Genomic DNA, 16990 nt, shown 5'->3' on the forward strand with positions numbered 1-16990 from the left:
TTTTTGTTTACTCATGTTTTTGACGGTTTGATCATCTGTTAGTTTAGTGTGTCTGTTTGTGTGACTTATCCCTTAATGAGGCAATGACTCTGCAATCCAGCTTACCTGGTGGATGAACACCTGTGCACCGCGAGGGCTCATGAGCAGCACGGCCCGACGTAGCGTGTCCCGATAGCGGTTGAGCTCCTCAGTGCGCATTGTGTTGAAAAGGTCTGTAAACACACGACTGACGTTGCGGTCCACCCTCTGCAGGGACACATCCAGTCCCAGCCGAGAAGATTGGTCCATAAATGTTTGCAAACCTCGAATATCTGAAAGAGAACAACCAATGAGAGAGAATAGGTGATGAGGGGGGGGGCGATGCAAATGTCAGACAGAGAAAGAGGAACTACATCACTTTAGACAGTGCACCATGTTAACAGGACTTTATTCTCGGAGCATTTCAGGTAAACAACTTTTATTCTCGACGCCTGTCACCTGCACATGTTCTAAACTTTTTCAGCCTTCCTTCCAGGGGCTTCAAGTCAGGGTTTGTTCTTTGCTCCTGATCTAAAACATGATAAAGCACAACAAGCAATCTTTCTTTTTCTATGTTTCCTAGAGTTTATGGGATATGAAACAGAAGACAGGTGTTGCTGTCTCCCAGATCTCTCTCACTCTCTGTCTGTGTGTGTGTGTGAGTGTGAGTGTTCACAACAGGAAACCACTTGTAAAAGAACTGAGTACATGCACATATAAAAATGTGATTTGCTGCAGAGGGCTCACATTAAGCACCCAGTTACACAGAGTCACAGCAGGAGCAACAACTCGACATGCGTCACGTCATGACACATTGTTAAAGAGGCTGTAGACCACACCTGTATATGTTGCTCTATTGCATCTGAAGAGTCACTATGCAGAGGTATAGACAAGGAAATTGACTCTAAAACATATAGTTTGTACATAGATTTTTCTTCGAGGTCCAAGCAGGAATTTGGATAATAGGAAAGCCTCTGACCTGACCTAGTCTGAGCAGTGAAGCAGATACATTGGTTCTTTGCCTTTGTTTCTTTGACAACAACTTGGGGGAAAGGAAAGGGAGTTGCAATAGGACTGAGAACCAAATTAATCAAATCATAAAGAATGAGATGCAATGTTCGATTTTTCCTGCCATTGCTGTATTGCAATTTATTTTTTGGGGGGGAGGTAACATAACTACTAGCAGTTGCTACTGGATTCTCTCCAGAATAATATGTTCAAAGGGCAGAACAAAACATGAAATTAAATCATTCATCATTTTGAAGTATTGCCAAACTCTTACTGTAGGACTCATCGAACACACACAGTCTCTCTCTCTTTCTCCTTTCTTTTGCCTCTAAATTGAAATAGCAACCCCTGGTGATGTTACGTTAAATACAATGGAAAAAAGCCCAGCTACAGAGTAATCCATCCTTTTGTTAAAGTACAAACACAGTTTTAAATTAGTCACAGTTTGTTCCCTCCTGTCCCAGGACTGGACCATTGCAATTAATTCTGACTTTAGTGAGCTGCAGTAACATTTGGTGGTATTGGCTAGGGACGGAACATAACATTTGTTTTTAATATTTTGTTGTTTTTCAGTGTTAGTCATCTCTTTTCAATATACAGAGGGAAGAAAGGGTTCATAAATATGCAGTGTCTCAATAAGAAAATTACTAACTCATAAACACAGCTGTTGTTGTATTCATGAAACTGGCACAGCACAATGATAGTTTGAGAAAACGGCCACAAAAGATTCTTAGTTGTAAAATCATGTAACTGTTGGGAGGAAAATGGACACATCTCAAATGGGAAAACATAGAAATAGCACATAAACAAATACAGAAAAGTATTTGATCCCATAAAGAAACAAGGGAAACCACAATGTGATAACTATCCCTACAATGCAGAAAAAACATTGTACTTCAATGTTCAATTGGCAGACTTTTCCAAGGGCAAGCATGTCAGCTATCGAGAAAAGAGGATTAAAGTGGAACTGAAGGTCTGATTTCTGGACATGTTTACCCGTTCATAATTTCTGAAAAAAAATCCACTTCTGAAAATGTTTTGATATCAAAACGTAATCCTTTTTAACTTATGCTGCTCTCTTACTCTGACAACTCACCCATGACCATTTATTTTGTTTCCCTTACCTATGTTTTGAAAAATAACATGCACATCTGGTACCCAAACGCCTGAGACCTCACTGGAAATCACAAATACAAATCCTGTAAAAATCTGATCTGCTACAAGGTCAGTCTTTAGTTGCGGTGCTTTCATTCAAGAACACATTCAGATGAGACTGAGGAAGTTTGATGTGGCCATTGGTGGATAACTCCAATAGTTTAAGTTTCCATCATCATTTTTTACCATTGAGCATTTTGCTCATGGCAAAATTGGTGTCAAATGGAAGTGAACGCATCTGGAGCCAAATTGTTGTTGTATCAAACTTTCAAAATGCTCTTTCAAAGCATCAAACCATGGCTGGCCTGTGGATTTCTAAAGGGGCAGTAAATGAAGGTCCAATATACTTTGAATAAACTAAAGCTGTTGCATCCAAGGCACAATCAGGCTACCACAGCACCAGAGGATCAATACATCAAGGTTGGTTTCCTGAGAAAAAGACTCAGAATTTGACTTAAAAGAAAAACCCTAGACTCAAAACAGCAAATGTAATGTGTCTTGGAGTTGTTTAAAAAAAAATAGCAATAATGTCGGAAAGAGGAGAGGATATAAGGCCAAAACCTTGAAGTGGGCTAAAACTAAAATTTGAGATTTATGTCAGGAACAGAAGAGTGTAAGGAGACAACTAAGAGAGCATGATACTGCAGTCTCATCACGCCTACAATTGAGAGGGAATATTCACATCTTATTCTAGCTGTACACATTTTGACTGGATGATTTTTGCTTTCATACCTTGTATTTTGTTGTAGGTGCCAGCCAGGTCTCCCTCCTGGCATTTAGGATATATGTCAGGCAAATCCTTTATCAATATACAAAGGGATATAATAGAAACCCTTCATACTGAATAACAATCCTCCAAAACCCAGCATGAACAACATCACACAGTGAAACCATGCACACACATAGAGATTATAAATCCCACAGTCTCAAAGTCTACACAACCAAGAGGCTGTGGTGGATTAAAATGATAAAGGGATTTAACCACCTCATTGTAAGTTTATAACACAGAACATGTGTGTTCTGTCTGTTTCTCTTTCACTTCGGCTCTCCTGACTATTCGCATAAACTGAGCAAAATAGAGACGGAAGTGAGTTGAATTGTGTCGCAAGCTGCATGGAAACCAATCTGTGAGTGGTTTGAGAAAAAGGGGTGTTCACGAAAGTGCTCTCTGAGGTGAAATCCCACTTGTTACAACCTGCACCAAATTGACTACACCCAGACCAAAAATACCACACTGTTCTTCAAAGAAATAGCACCCACTGGTTTGCAACTTTGGCGAGAGGGATTCATCCTGGAGCCGGATAATGATCTCAAGCACACCTCAAAGCTTTGAAAGAGCCACTTGAAGATCAAAGATGACCAAAGAGTCCCGACTGTCAATAAACCATGAGGCGGACAAATGCTAATATATTCCGAAATGCAAATGCAAATTTCTTTTTTTTCAATGTATCGCCCAGTTTTTTAAGCTGATAATATCATTTGGACTTTCAAAAAGGTTAATAATATTACATTCAAAATAATCACAAAATAAAAGTATCTTTACTTGTGGTCACAGGCTTTGGGAAACCAGAAAAAAAAACAGGAACATTTGTTTTTACATCCTTTTAAGCTCTATCTCACTTGAGTTGTCCCTCTCAGATTGGGGCGATGCACAAATGAGCATATCATGATAAAAGGGCTCAGAAGTTCTTCTTGAACTTTCCAGCCATGATGCAATTTAAGCAGAACATTCTGTGGCTACACTGCTCGTGAATGTTAACAAAATTGAGAGTCAGTTAAGCAATCACTACTATTTTATGCAACAATAGCCTCAGTTGCGCATATGAAATACAGAAGAACATTTGATAGGCTATAAATGATTTCCTTTCAATCCAATCTTGTTTTACTGACTGCACATCTATACTCTGTAAATAAAGTTTTAAAACTCTAAAAGGACAATCGAATACAAAAATCTTATATATATATCTTATATATCTTTCTTATATATCTTATAGAATGGTTATAGGATTAACACTTTATATTCATACAGCTGTAAATGTCAATCACCGTCACTGCTAAGAGCAGCTAAGTCCCAGAAGTAAAGGCAAAAGCACTCTGACAGATACACACTTCATACTGATGAGTCCTGGTATATGGTTAAGTACACAGGCATATATAAAGGTGAGGGCAGCTTTTAAAAGCACAACATTTACCTGGTGATTTACCTGCGTGCTGTAAAGACAGAAGACAAAGACAAGTTGTGGAAAAACTCCACAACCATGGAAACGCGTCAGCACTGACTGAAGGACGTAAAGCTTCCATTAGTGGTGACAATTCTAAATAAAACAGCGAAGGGCAGCTACATTCAGTCGGTTATGTACCCCAAGTGCTTTTAACGTATATCTTGGAACACATGGAAAACAAAGGAAAGCTAAATATATCTTCTACAAAGTACAAACGAGAGACCACAGATAAGGAGTGATGTTCTTGATGGAGGTGCTAAATGCCTCAAAATACATGGGCGAGGAAATGAAAAGGGTCACTGGTAAATAAAACTAAACTTACCATCACACAGATGTATATTAACAACTCCAGCTGCACATCCATGCCCATCCACGCAATTCAAGACTATTATTAGAATAAGGGCCTGAAGTACATCACGTTTTGCTCTTGTTGCTCTTAGTCTGTAAAAACTCCTATAAAGCACTTCAACAATATGGTTCCAATATATGCAATATGGTCTCAATATGCAGAGCAGACTGGAGCTGACGTTACTAGACTGAATTATTATTTCGGTCTGAGTCTGATGAATGGTCTCAAAGATACAGCACGATGAGTGCATTTTTGGCTCAGGAGAGCAGAATAAAATTAATTACCCGACTCAGGTTTGCTTGGCATGCTTTTTGTGAGATACAATACTGAATGATTACAGAGTGAAAAAGCTCCATGCCTTGACTTTTGCTTTTGCCCTAAATTTAGCCCAAGTTGCATTTGTAGCCATATGGGGGTGCATTTGGAGTGGTGGGTGTCATCAGAAACTGTGGTCAAGCCACATGTCAACTACGTGTTTTAACTAAAATGCAGCCGTGAAAGGTTCTATTTAAACCCAAATTGCTGTAGTGTGCAACGTTTCAATATCAATAGATGTTTGTTACATTGAAGCCATTGCCAAATGAGTTCATGATGCTGCACACGACTCTCTCTGCGTCTCTCAGAATTGCAGTGTTTTGTTTTCATATTTTTGTCTGAAGCACGAAATGCCACGAAGCACCCACAAAAACTCCCTCATAATCGACCTGCAGCTCCTACACATATAGTACATCATGCAGAGACACTGGCAGTTTTGGTTATTACTCAGACTTCCTCATGGAGTGCTTGAAGTTCAGAGAAAAAAAACAAAACAAGGTGCTGGGGGAGCTATTGGATGCCATTATGATAGCAGAATAGTTCTTATGTTCTTCTTCACTCTTCTGCATCCTGCACCATATTTACATTCACATTCTCCTATGCATATAGAGTTCTATAAGTATTATAGAACTGTTGGCCTATGAATGTAACATCAGCTGAGATTAAATAACTAACACAATAGGAGGCATATGAAAGCACGCCGCTACAAAGACGCATCTTCACTGTACATAAAAGGCTTTTTCATTTTCTCAGATCTGTCACAACAAGTCAGTCCTCTCATTATACAAACTTTACGGATGGATTTACAACTCTGCAACAGCTCTCCTTTGTGTCTGTGTGCATTCAGACCTGAATGTCTGTGCAATAAATGCTTTTTCCACCTCAGAATCCACCTCCTATTTTTGAGCAAATGCAGGTTAATCTATCTAACACTTAGCCTAATTCTCTCTAAAGACCAGGGAGGCCAGAGACAGCTGCAGCTTCTCCTTAGTCATTACTAAGTGCAGGTTGACTCAGACGTGTAAGGAAGCTCCTTATATATTAAAATAAAATTGACTCTTCGAAAAGACTTCCTAATTCCTATAAGGCCTTTCATGCCTTCTTTGTTATGATAAAATGACAAGGCAAGTATTTATGTGTTCGAATAGTCCCCCGTTGCTTGTCCTCCCCTACAGAATCAATATCTTTTACATACACAGTCTTGTAAATACAGTGTAAGCATTTCTCTCATGGCATTTAGAAAGGAGTAACATATTATCCCCTCTTAAAGACTCCCCTCACACGAGCCTTGTTATATCTAATTGAAGCAAACTCTGGGGAACTTGTGCCCCTGGTGCAGACCCTGGTCTGATTTTGAAATAGGTAACGAGTAAACTCTTGCAACGAAATGGTTCATTACTGGTGTGGATACACAATCACAGGAAGCATTGCATTTACAGCTACAGTGGGTTCTCATTCACGTCCCACGGAATGACAATGATTGGCTTAATCTTACCTGCTGAGGAGAAAGAGTTAGGACATCCAAAAATCTGAGAATGGATGCTGTTCACGGCATGCTGCCTGACTCAGTTCCATCTATCAGAGATTTTCCTTCTAGTTCTACCAGCTCCTCATTGGGGTTGCGGATGAAAGCACAGAGGCTATGGCCACTCTGCCTTTGGGGCCCTACTCTGCTACCTCCCAGACATCATCATCATCAGAGTTAGTACAAACATCTAACCTGCTGATGCTCCAGCTTCCTTCAAGGTCTCCTTACTGTAGAGATTGTGCGGGATTTGGCTTTTTACCCACTTCGGTACACATGGATTTTGTTTACATTTTATAGTTTGAGGTTTGTCTATGTCAGTGTGAACCAAACCAAGTGAAAAATTAAACACTGTATCCAGATCCAATGAAGCCTGGAGACTGTCAGCCCTATGAGTGTACGTTCTTTTGAGATTAATGCAAACACAGTCACAATGACAATGCTAACATTTACTGCTGAAGGTGTAATGCTATTTGAATATATTAGTGGGCTGACAATTGCGACAGTATAAAGGCCAAGTACAGCTGACATGGTTATTAGGGAATGTCATTATGATGTGAAGCTCAAGATACAAGAGGAAAAGACATGAATCACTAGGGCCATTAGGGTTCATCCTCAGAGAAGTTTGAAAAGTTTTTGATTGTCTGTCTGCCTATAGTCTCTCACACATGAAAGGTAGATAGACTTTGTCCAAAGAGCCATTTGATCTGTCCCTAAGGGGTCTTAAAAGTATGTAAATCTTGTGACAAATGCTTTAAATTGGCATTACCGCCTGTAAATGTCCCCTGATGATGTAGTGCCAATTAAAACCTAAAAGAACAGCGACCAATAGTGAAAGTCCAAAACTTGGCATGCTGACCAGTGGAGCAAATTCATCATTCAGTCATGAACATTATTTTTAGTATATATCCAGCCAAGACTCTCTTGTAAGGTAAAAATGAAGACGACACTAAGAAGAGCAAAACGTATAGACACATGAAAAAAACAAACCAAAACAATAAAGGGAAAGCTAAATCTTCAAAGGTGTATTAGCAGCATGCTATGATAGGATTATTATACAATTCAGTTTCCTTTCTATTTGCCCATAGGCCCAAAAGGCAAAAGCACATAAGGATGTTTTCCAATCGCAACACAACAGAATGCCATCCTGCTTCCCATCGGGTTCCTGTAGCGTAAGAATAATGTTATTTTTTACTTAGCAAAGAAATGATGGAGCGTGCTCTCTCACAACAGAGAAACACAATATGTGCTGCAAACATGCAATGATAAATGGAACCAGAAGAGGTGAAGCTTTAGAGGGTGTTTACATAATGTGCTCTCTGTGCATCTGATACACTGGTGGAGACTAGAATGAATTGGTTTCTGTGATACACTTCATTACTCAGAGCTACACTTTGCCCCTGGAGTCAGAGAAGCCAGATGTTTACGCTGTAATGAAACATAAACTCCGCCCTGCACTCTACAAAGCTGAGCATGGCGCTGCTTTCTTTAATCAAAAACCAAGGATTAAAAAAAATAAATTGTCTGCATACATGTAAAATAGACAATGATGTTTTGGACATAGCGCATAGTGCAGTGCCACGCCTGGGGTACCATAGAATCTTTTCCAACATCTGCTTTATAGACTAATGCGACATCAACAAATTGATGACACAGCATATCATATCTAATCCAGTAATCCCTCACACAACATTCCTTCCACTTTCCATGTACAATAACGATAGCCTTGGTGTAGCAATAATGGAGCTAATGAAGTTGTACTTCTAAGGACCCATGTCTTGTTCATTTCCAGAGTTAATGTTTACAGCCTTTCAAAGATTTAAGAGTTAATGTTGCAATACCAAAAAAAAACAAAACAATTGTGTTTTTACATGCCAGTTACTATAACCTGTGGGCACAGTGTGTCAACCATTGATTTGGCACCTGAGCAAGAGCAACAGCGGAATATGGCAAGTGGATTATCAGGAGAAGGGAGCGGACTGCCTATGTGTTGCCACCACACCATGTGGACTTGCATATGGGATTGTTCAGGACTGCAATCAACATGGCCAGACGCGACAGTAAAACAAGAGCATAAAAGGAACAATACCTGTGGTGGTGTGTTGCTGGCACACATGAGGAAATTATGAAAGAAATATGCTTTGTCCGGGCAGCAGCTATACAGACAAAGCTGTCAACCAGCTTATCTTTGTTTTTTTTATGTACAACATCCAAAACCTGATTGGTTTTTATCAGCCAAGACTCGACAATCAGCTGTGAATGAAAAGCTCCATTAACGCTTACATTGTCTTTCATTTTCACCTCAATGTAGGTCTCATAAAACAAAATTCCTACTCTACCTTGCTGTTTCTGGTTAACTGTAATTTCTGAAATTAAGAAGACAACTGCAGAAGGGATAATCTGCTTCATGTTTACAACGGCACACACATGCTCAGTGTAGCTAATTTATGTGATGTTTTTAGGTATTACTGTGGGTGCAGATTACCACTGATACAGAACTTGTATACATACTTGTCTGGATACAGATCTTTTTCATTTAAATTTGTGAAATTTGTTAAATTTGCTGACTGATCCACATGCGAAGGAGCAAGGCCTTTACGATGGTTTTCGGCGTAAAGACCTGTTATTCTTCAATGTCATCATCAACCGTCTAGACCACTTTAAAAGCACCAGTACCCAATTTCGAGAAACTGTAAACACTTAATCATAGATCATTTATTAATTAATCATTACCCCTGACACACACACACACGCAGTCTGAGGAAGAGTGAGTCAACTCCTGCAGCTGTTTCTCCCTGCTCACGCATGTTAAGTATAAATTCAAAATTCACTCAGTGCCAACACGGATTTACAGACTGTGGTGTGGGTCACAGTTGTACAGCTTCTAGTCAGGTACCTTGGGTATTTTGACGTTTCTGTGATGAGCATCCTAATTAGCTGCTACATTCTTTAATTAATTGGGTACAGAGTTAAACATTGTAACACATGCACAAAATGTCAGTGGTGCCAACTTTATAGCACCTAATTTAGCAGACTTGAAAAACACTATATATATATATATATATAATGTCAGGACAATAGATGGCACTGAAATAACCTTGCTTCACCAGGATTTAAGTCTATCCTGGTAAGACAGACAGATATTACAGATTGATAGCCAGTGCCACAGACAAATCCAAGGACAGATCTGGGTAAATGTGGAACATGTCACACACATACACGGATCACACTGACTAGCTATGGAGTCCAAACTGTGGGGGATGGGCTTGTGCTTGTATGGGGGCTGTGGCTGATTCCCTTGAGGGCTTGCTTTACTCCACACTACATCAGCTGTAACTTCCACTGTACTGAAAAAATAAAACAGATTTACACTCCCTTCTAAATTGCACTCTTCCAAGTAGTAAAAAGATTAGCCAGCAGTGGCAAAGTATCATCTGAGGAATGCCAATGCAGCAATACATACTCTCTTCATCTCCCCCCGCCCTTGTGCTACCTTGCCAGTCACTCTTCAATTCCACATTTCCTCCTTTGCCAAATATGGGTCAAGAAAGGTCTACACCATGGTAAGGATCATGAAAACAAAATGGAGAACATCCCAGAATAAACAGATAAAGCCCTGTTGAACGTAGGAAAGAGATCCTGTATATCCTTACAGTTGATTCTTCTCTGTTCTCTTTTGCTGTGTTCTTTTCAGCTATGATTCCTGAGTGTTCATTGTGCAGCTTTACCTCAGGGGCAGCCTGATCCACCCCCTCGTCACGAGAGATGGTTCTGATGCATTTACGTTTAAATGGAAGTGCAGAGATTATTTTACATACATACGGCATGTTTATAAGACTCATTTCGCCATCAACTACTCACCGTAGTCGCTCTCGTAAAAAATGATGAACTTCTGCCAGTGCAGTTCAGAAATCAGGGTGAGCAAGACGTCGTTGATCCGCACAGGCGGACGAGCAGCCAGGGTGTAGCTCTCTCCGTCTGGGCTGGGGTTGAGCTGGCACGCAGTTCTGGGTGAACCATCTCCATTTCGCTGGATGAAGAGATGTGGGATGTGCATTGCATCTGTCAGCGACTGCAGGGCACTTGCAGCTGCACAGCCTGTGGATGTGACCAGAGCGAGGATCCCCTGGTTCATCAGCTCACATGCTGGAGAGAAGAAAGAAGGTGGATGAAGTGAGAAAAGACCAAGCAAGAAATAAGAATAAGGAACAAATGGGAACATGAATAGAGAAGAATAGAAGGGATGACATAAAACCTGGTTAGATATGCCTTGAAAGTCAATCCAAGGTATAATACATTCCAACAAGATTTTTATTTCACTTTTATATCATTTCACTTCTTCAACGCTTAAAGATTTGGAACTGGACTTAAGAAGTCAAGATGGTGCTTTGTGTATCCTATTTAGGATTAAATCTGAGCCTCAGCAGTTGAGAGGAGATCACAGAAATGAGGGCGTTGGTACTGAAGCGGTATTATGATGTGTAGAGATTCAGTGGAGGGGTTGAGTCCTCTAATCCATGTCTCCAGACAAAAAGAGACAGCTGATTAAAGTGAAAATGCTTGCTAAAGGTGAAAGTCACTTGAAAACCACAAATGAATCAAAGAGCTGCCAAAGAGGAGTCATTGTGATACTTTGAAGGAAAAAATAATAAAACATACTGTAGACCAGAGGTGGCGAATGAGTGGGAGGAATCTGTCATAAATAAAAACCATAATATCAAGCTAGACGCAGAAGGTTAGAAGCAAACTTATGCTTCCCATGAGTCTAAACCAAACACTGTCCTGCACACCCTTCACCCTCCTTCTGTCTTACATCAATATGTTTAGTGCATATAAGGTGCATTCACCTTTCAGTGTCAAAGAGCACTGGACTTAAATCAATTTTATTTGCAACAAAGGTTCATAACCTTTACGTTTCACACAATAAAGTTAAGGCATTTTGGAAATATAGGCAGTTAAAATCGAGGCTGTGCTAGTAGTACAAATCATAATTGTTTACATTTAACATGACATATCTGCATCCTGTCTCAGCTTGACGGAGAAATAGTCAATTAGCAAAATTATAATAACAAAAAAATTTAAATATAAATCCCAGAGCAAACTCTTTAAATTAAGAATTGTATAACTATAGCTCTATCTCTGTTATGGGCTGCATAATGATCTACTAAAGGATTACACTCTACAGCCTAATGTAGCGTATGACATGAGACAGGCTATGACAAATTTTTACTTTAAAATTCAAGTCACTACCAGGGCTCTTACAATTCCAACATTACCAACATAGAATTTTGGTATCAGGTAAATATACCATGACATTAAATCCATGGTTTGAATTAGAGGGGAGCGAAGCCTCCTTTGAAACATCGTCCATTTTTGTGTCACAGATTACAGACTTTGATATTCTGTACAATGAGGTTCCTGAAATAAATAACCGTATTCACTCATTACATACTAATTTCCAAACATATGTCAAAAGTCTCCACATTTGACATAACCTATTGCGCTGCACTCAAATCACCTACATGTTAATCTAACGTTCCCTCTTCAACTTCTATTTTAGTTGGACAGCATTGTTTGTTGTGTACAGGCCGCGCTGACGGACACGCAGGTGCCTGCTTGCTTGTTGTGACAGGAGAGTGATGTGAGTGAAAGAAAGACACTTGTTTTATTTATTTATATATTTTTGACGTTCCCTGCCACACACTTCCATGTGTGCGAGTGTGTGACATGAAAATAGTGCTCCCCCAAATGCCACGGTGTAATTCAAACACTGATTAAATCCAACCTGGATCCAGAGGAGGTAAAGAGGGGGAGGTGTTGCAGGAAGAAGGGTCGTACAGATAGATGGCATTATGTCTGAAAGGACGGGAGAGAAAGGGGAGGATGGTGATCAGGGAGCAGAACTGTTCTGCTAATGGAGCTATACTGGAAAATCCTTGTGTGCACACGCATGTGTGTGTGTGTGTGTGTGTGTAGAGGAGGAGGACCATTAATGTGACGAATGACGATTTCATCTGCTGATTTCGAGCACAGGACTACATTAAGGCACTGTAAATCATGAGTACAGGGACAACTAAATACACAGCGCGGAGAAAGAGGAATGACAGACAGAGTGAGATGCTCTGTAGTTGTTGCAGGTGGATTACTACAAGAAAGGATTCAGAGCAATAAGTGAAGAGGAAAATATTGCAAGAGAAGTAAAGGGGATTATTATTTGTAACTTTTTGCCCAAGTGGCTGGGAGAATAAAAAAAAAAAATGTTTTCCTGAGAAAGAAGTCAGTTATTGTGCATGCTATAAGTTTTTGTCTTTGTGAGGACTCCTTCTCTCAGCTTCTCCCTTTAGGGGTCGTCTAAGTAAATCATCTGCCTCTATCCTGCCCTATCCCTTGTGTCCTTTTCTGATATACCAACTGTCCACATGTCCTCCATAACAAAATCCATGAACCGTCTCTGTGGTCTTTTCTCCTGCCCAGTAGCTCCATCTTCAGCATCCTTTGTCCAACATATTCACTATCCCTCCTCTGCACTTGACCAAACCATCTCAACCTTGCCTCTCTTACTTTATTTCCAAATCATTCAACTTGGACTGTCCCTGAAATATGCTCATTTCTAATCCTGTCCATCCTTGTCTCTCCCAACAAAAAATCTCAGCATCTTTAACTGTCCTACCCCTAGTTCCATCTCCCGTCTTTTAGACAGTGCCACAGCTGTCTCCAAGCCGTACATTATAGCTACTGTTACTACTATACTATGTACTATACTATTTGTATTAATGTATGCCTGGTTGGCCACCTCCACAATGTTTATTTGTTTATTTTCGTAATTTTGTGTATTGATTATTTGGGTGTAATCATGCAGATTCTGTTGTATTTCTTTATATTCAAGTGTCCACCATTGTGTTGTTTATTTACTTTATTACAAATAATTTGGTTTAGAAATAATCCTTGACTTGATATTCATTTGTATTGTTGACTGATTATTATTTTCTCCTCGTTTCCCCAGGAGCTGAGGCTGCTTTCGGGTGGTGGTGTCTCCATCTTGTGTGCCGTGTTCTCCTGAGCACCCCTTGATTTCATTCTGGCATGTGTGTGTGTGTGTGTGTGTCTGTTTGTGAGAGTGGGACTGTGTGTGCACGTATAAATCAGGGTGACTCTCTTGGGATCTCCTTCCTCCTTAGCCCTTCTCACCAGCCTCAGCCCTACATTTTCCTTCTCTATATTTTAGCTATTATATGCTTGAATTTAACATGTGCAACATGGAATAAATATTAGTGTTGGATAGAGCCACATCTCTTGCTCCTTGGTATAATGAACATGTGTGCCCTTATTTGGGTATTTTGATCTTTTTCATTTCCAGATGAAAGTCTTTCCCTGGCTTGCATATCTCCAGGGTAGAGTTGTCCTAATTTTACTATTGAACTAAATTTGCAGATTATCCTTTAAAGACCTATCAACCCTCCACCCTCACATGCAAAGAAACAAAGCTCTCTCTTGCTCTGTATTTGTGTGTGTGTGTGTAATTAACCTCTTGCAGAGGCCAGCGTGTACAGTAGGTCACTTGGCAAAACTATTCTGTCATGCAGCATGAAACGCTAATGCTCTACTCAGCAGGAGGCTGTTTGACTGACAGTAATACAAACTGAGCCCACTGTAACACTGATGCAACGTCTGAATATATCTATTGGCAACAATAAACCATGTACACAACTACGCACTGAAAATGGAGAGTCTACTGGCTGCCTGCTCACACATGTTCTCATACTCAAAGCACTCTCTATTGTTAATGGGTGTTTTTAGGATATTATGGATACCTGTACTGCTACTGGTATCCATAAAAAGTATCACACCAAGCTATAAGGGAGTGTTCTTCCTACCTCATCACTAGTATCACTAGCAGCACCATCTGTCCAGATGCTTAGTAAAATTGAAAAACTGTCAAATCAGTTCTCAATACACAAGCTGCCTGGGTTTAGTTATGAAAATGCATCTATTTATTTTTTTAAGATGATGGCTTTAGTTGCTGCCCTACTTAGTTATGAAACAATGTCATGTCAGTTATTTGATAATTCGATTGTTATCTTTTTTCCAAATTACTGCATAACCACATCTATCATTTGTTCCACATCTGGTGTTTCAAAAAAGTCCACGAGTGATTTGTAACTCTTCCTCAGCCACTTTTTGGAGACTGAGACCAAAGTGTGACTGTAGCCATTTTGGCTTCCTAATGGATACCCAGGGCCCATTACGCGGCAGACAGCCCACTGACAGAAGGGAGGACGGCTCCACAGTCATTGGCAAGAATGATAATGGTGGAATAATGACTCTTAAATGTGCCCCCTCAAGTTGACAAGGGCCATCACTCATTTCCTGCGAGTTATCTGACGTCCAAAGTCAGCATGTAATAGCAGTCTATATGTACACTTAAAGGAATAGCATCTTCTGCCAGGATAATTCATGTATTCATATTTGAAGCAGTCATTGACGTAGGGGGTGCATCATTGGATGGAGACGATTTAAAAGCATTAGAACAGGGAGATGCAAACAATGGATGCTTTCTTTGGGAAGATTGGTCCACTAACGTTTTCTCCTCAGTAATGTTATGGTTGATGGACGGACGGACATTGAATTAACTTATAAACACGTCTAATCAACACTGCAATTAAAACCCTAGTACAGCTACTATTACATGAGGATCACACATATTTGCTCATCTGTCAGCAAAACCAGTGACCAAATCAGCAGAGGGGCTGGGAGAGTTTAAGCAGCACTGTTAGAAAAGACATCTGCCTCACAGATTGTGTCTCACTTACAAAAAGGACACAGCATTTTTGTGCACCAGTCCTGGTCTCATTAGACCAGCTCTATTATGTGTGTATGGTGTATAGGGGAAATTATCATCTAGAGGTCAGGCAGGCACACAATCTGTTTTCCCATGAAAACAGGATATCATCAATGTCTTGCCCGCATTTTACCGATGTAATATGAAGAGATGAGTTGAACCACCACTGCTGGAGTGAACACTGCATAAATTGGGGCTGTCTCAGAGATTTCACAGTCTGAATAAGACGGTCTCATTTAGTTTGTTCTGACTCAGAGAACAATCCCAGGATTGAAGAGAGATTCAACACTAGAATAACCTCCACCATGTTGTCAACGCCACTCTCTCTCACTGTGACACTGACGCAACTCTGATCTAATTGAGACAGTTTGTATCAGTTGATACAGGAAGAAATTTCTGGTGCATTTTCAAAGACGGATACAAAAAAAATAACCCACTTTGATTCTTTTATTTTCGTTATTTACAGGATTAGTTTATATTCAAACTAATAGTAGATTATGAGATAAGAATGATTCACCACAGCAAAGTAAGACAAAAATAATCACTGATTAACATCAACATTACACCTTTATCTCTCCCATAAAAAAAAGTGGATATTGGATATACTGTTGAATTTGGACTATTTTAGACTGTCCAATTTTAGAAAATTAAAGCAACACAATGTGCAACGTGAACAATATGTTATAGAAGCCAGGTGAAAAGTAAGCTACATAACCTAAAGCAGTATTGTTATTTTGTCTTTTTTTGCGGGGTTAGTTTTCGTTCTAATATCTTAAAAAAATAGTGTCCATATTTCCTATGATATTTGTATACATTTCTCTGACATAGTCTACTGTTCCTGGTCTGAAGACATGGTTGTTTGCACGACAGAAGTCCTGCATAAATCCTTTGCATGTTAACAAATGCATCTGATACCATGACTTTACAACCAAATGTAGGGGGACCCCAAGAGCAAATCCTACATTGTGTTACTTTAAGATTTACCAGATAATTTACATTTAAACTGTCAGTGTATGAATGCTGGTTCATATTCATCCTTTTTCAGTACATAATTGATAATATGAGTGCTGAGATAAAGAAACCCAGCTAGTAAATGAGTCATCAGTGGTGTTGAAGTATTTAGCATGGGGAAAAAAGTGTTATATAGTGCAATTTTTGTTATATTTTAATCAACAGAATATTCAGAAGAGCTTCAAATGAGCCACATCACACGCAGCTAAGAGGAGACTGGATGTTATGTCATTTTCTCATTATTATGAATGGGCCCTAACACTCTGCTGTTGGCAGCCTCCTACACCATAATAGCCCTTCACCACACAGCAGAGCTAAATGAGAGAAACCAATAATACTGTATATGGTGGCTGCACCGCAGCTTAGCTCAATGTTTAAGTGCACAGCAGCAACACTGCATCTCCAGTAAAAATGAAGGGCTTCTCCATCACTCTCTTATTCACCCACTCAATCTGTCTTGGTCTCATCTTTTGGAAAGATAAACATCCATGGCCCTTTCCCCACACCTGCTTTCCTACCGTCAGACTCCGATAAGGGTAAATATCACG

General features: G+C 39.8%; 1 protein-coding gene across 5 annotated transcripts in view; it reads right to left on the reverse strand.

Annotated features, from left to right (window-relative positions):
- Positions 1 to 16990, reverse strand: part of grid1a (glutamate receptor, ionotropic, delta 1a) — a 243343-nt gene that overhangs the window by 66427 nt on the left and 159926 nt on the right. For all 5 annotated transcript variants that reach the window (XM_058652222.1, XM_058652220.1, XM_058652221.1 and 2 more), the window contains 2 exons: positions 10454 to 10738; positions 106 to 311 (listed from right to left, as the gene is read on the reverse strand). In XM_058652222.1, coding sequence (XP_058508205.1) covers positions 106 to 311; positions 10454 to 10738 — 491 coding nt within the window. The remainder of the gene's footprint in view (positions 1 to 105; positions 312 to 10453; positions 10739 to 16990) is intronic.

Source organism: Solea solea, chromosome 15 (assembly GCF_958295425.1).
Source record: "Solea solea chromosome 15, fSolSol10.1, whole genome shotgun sequence".
NCBI classification, from domain to species: domain Eukaryota; kingdom Metazoa; phylum Chordata; class Actinopteri; order Pleuronectiformes; family Soleidae; genus Solea; species Solea solea.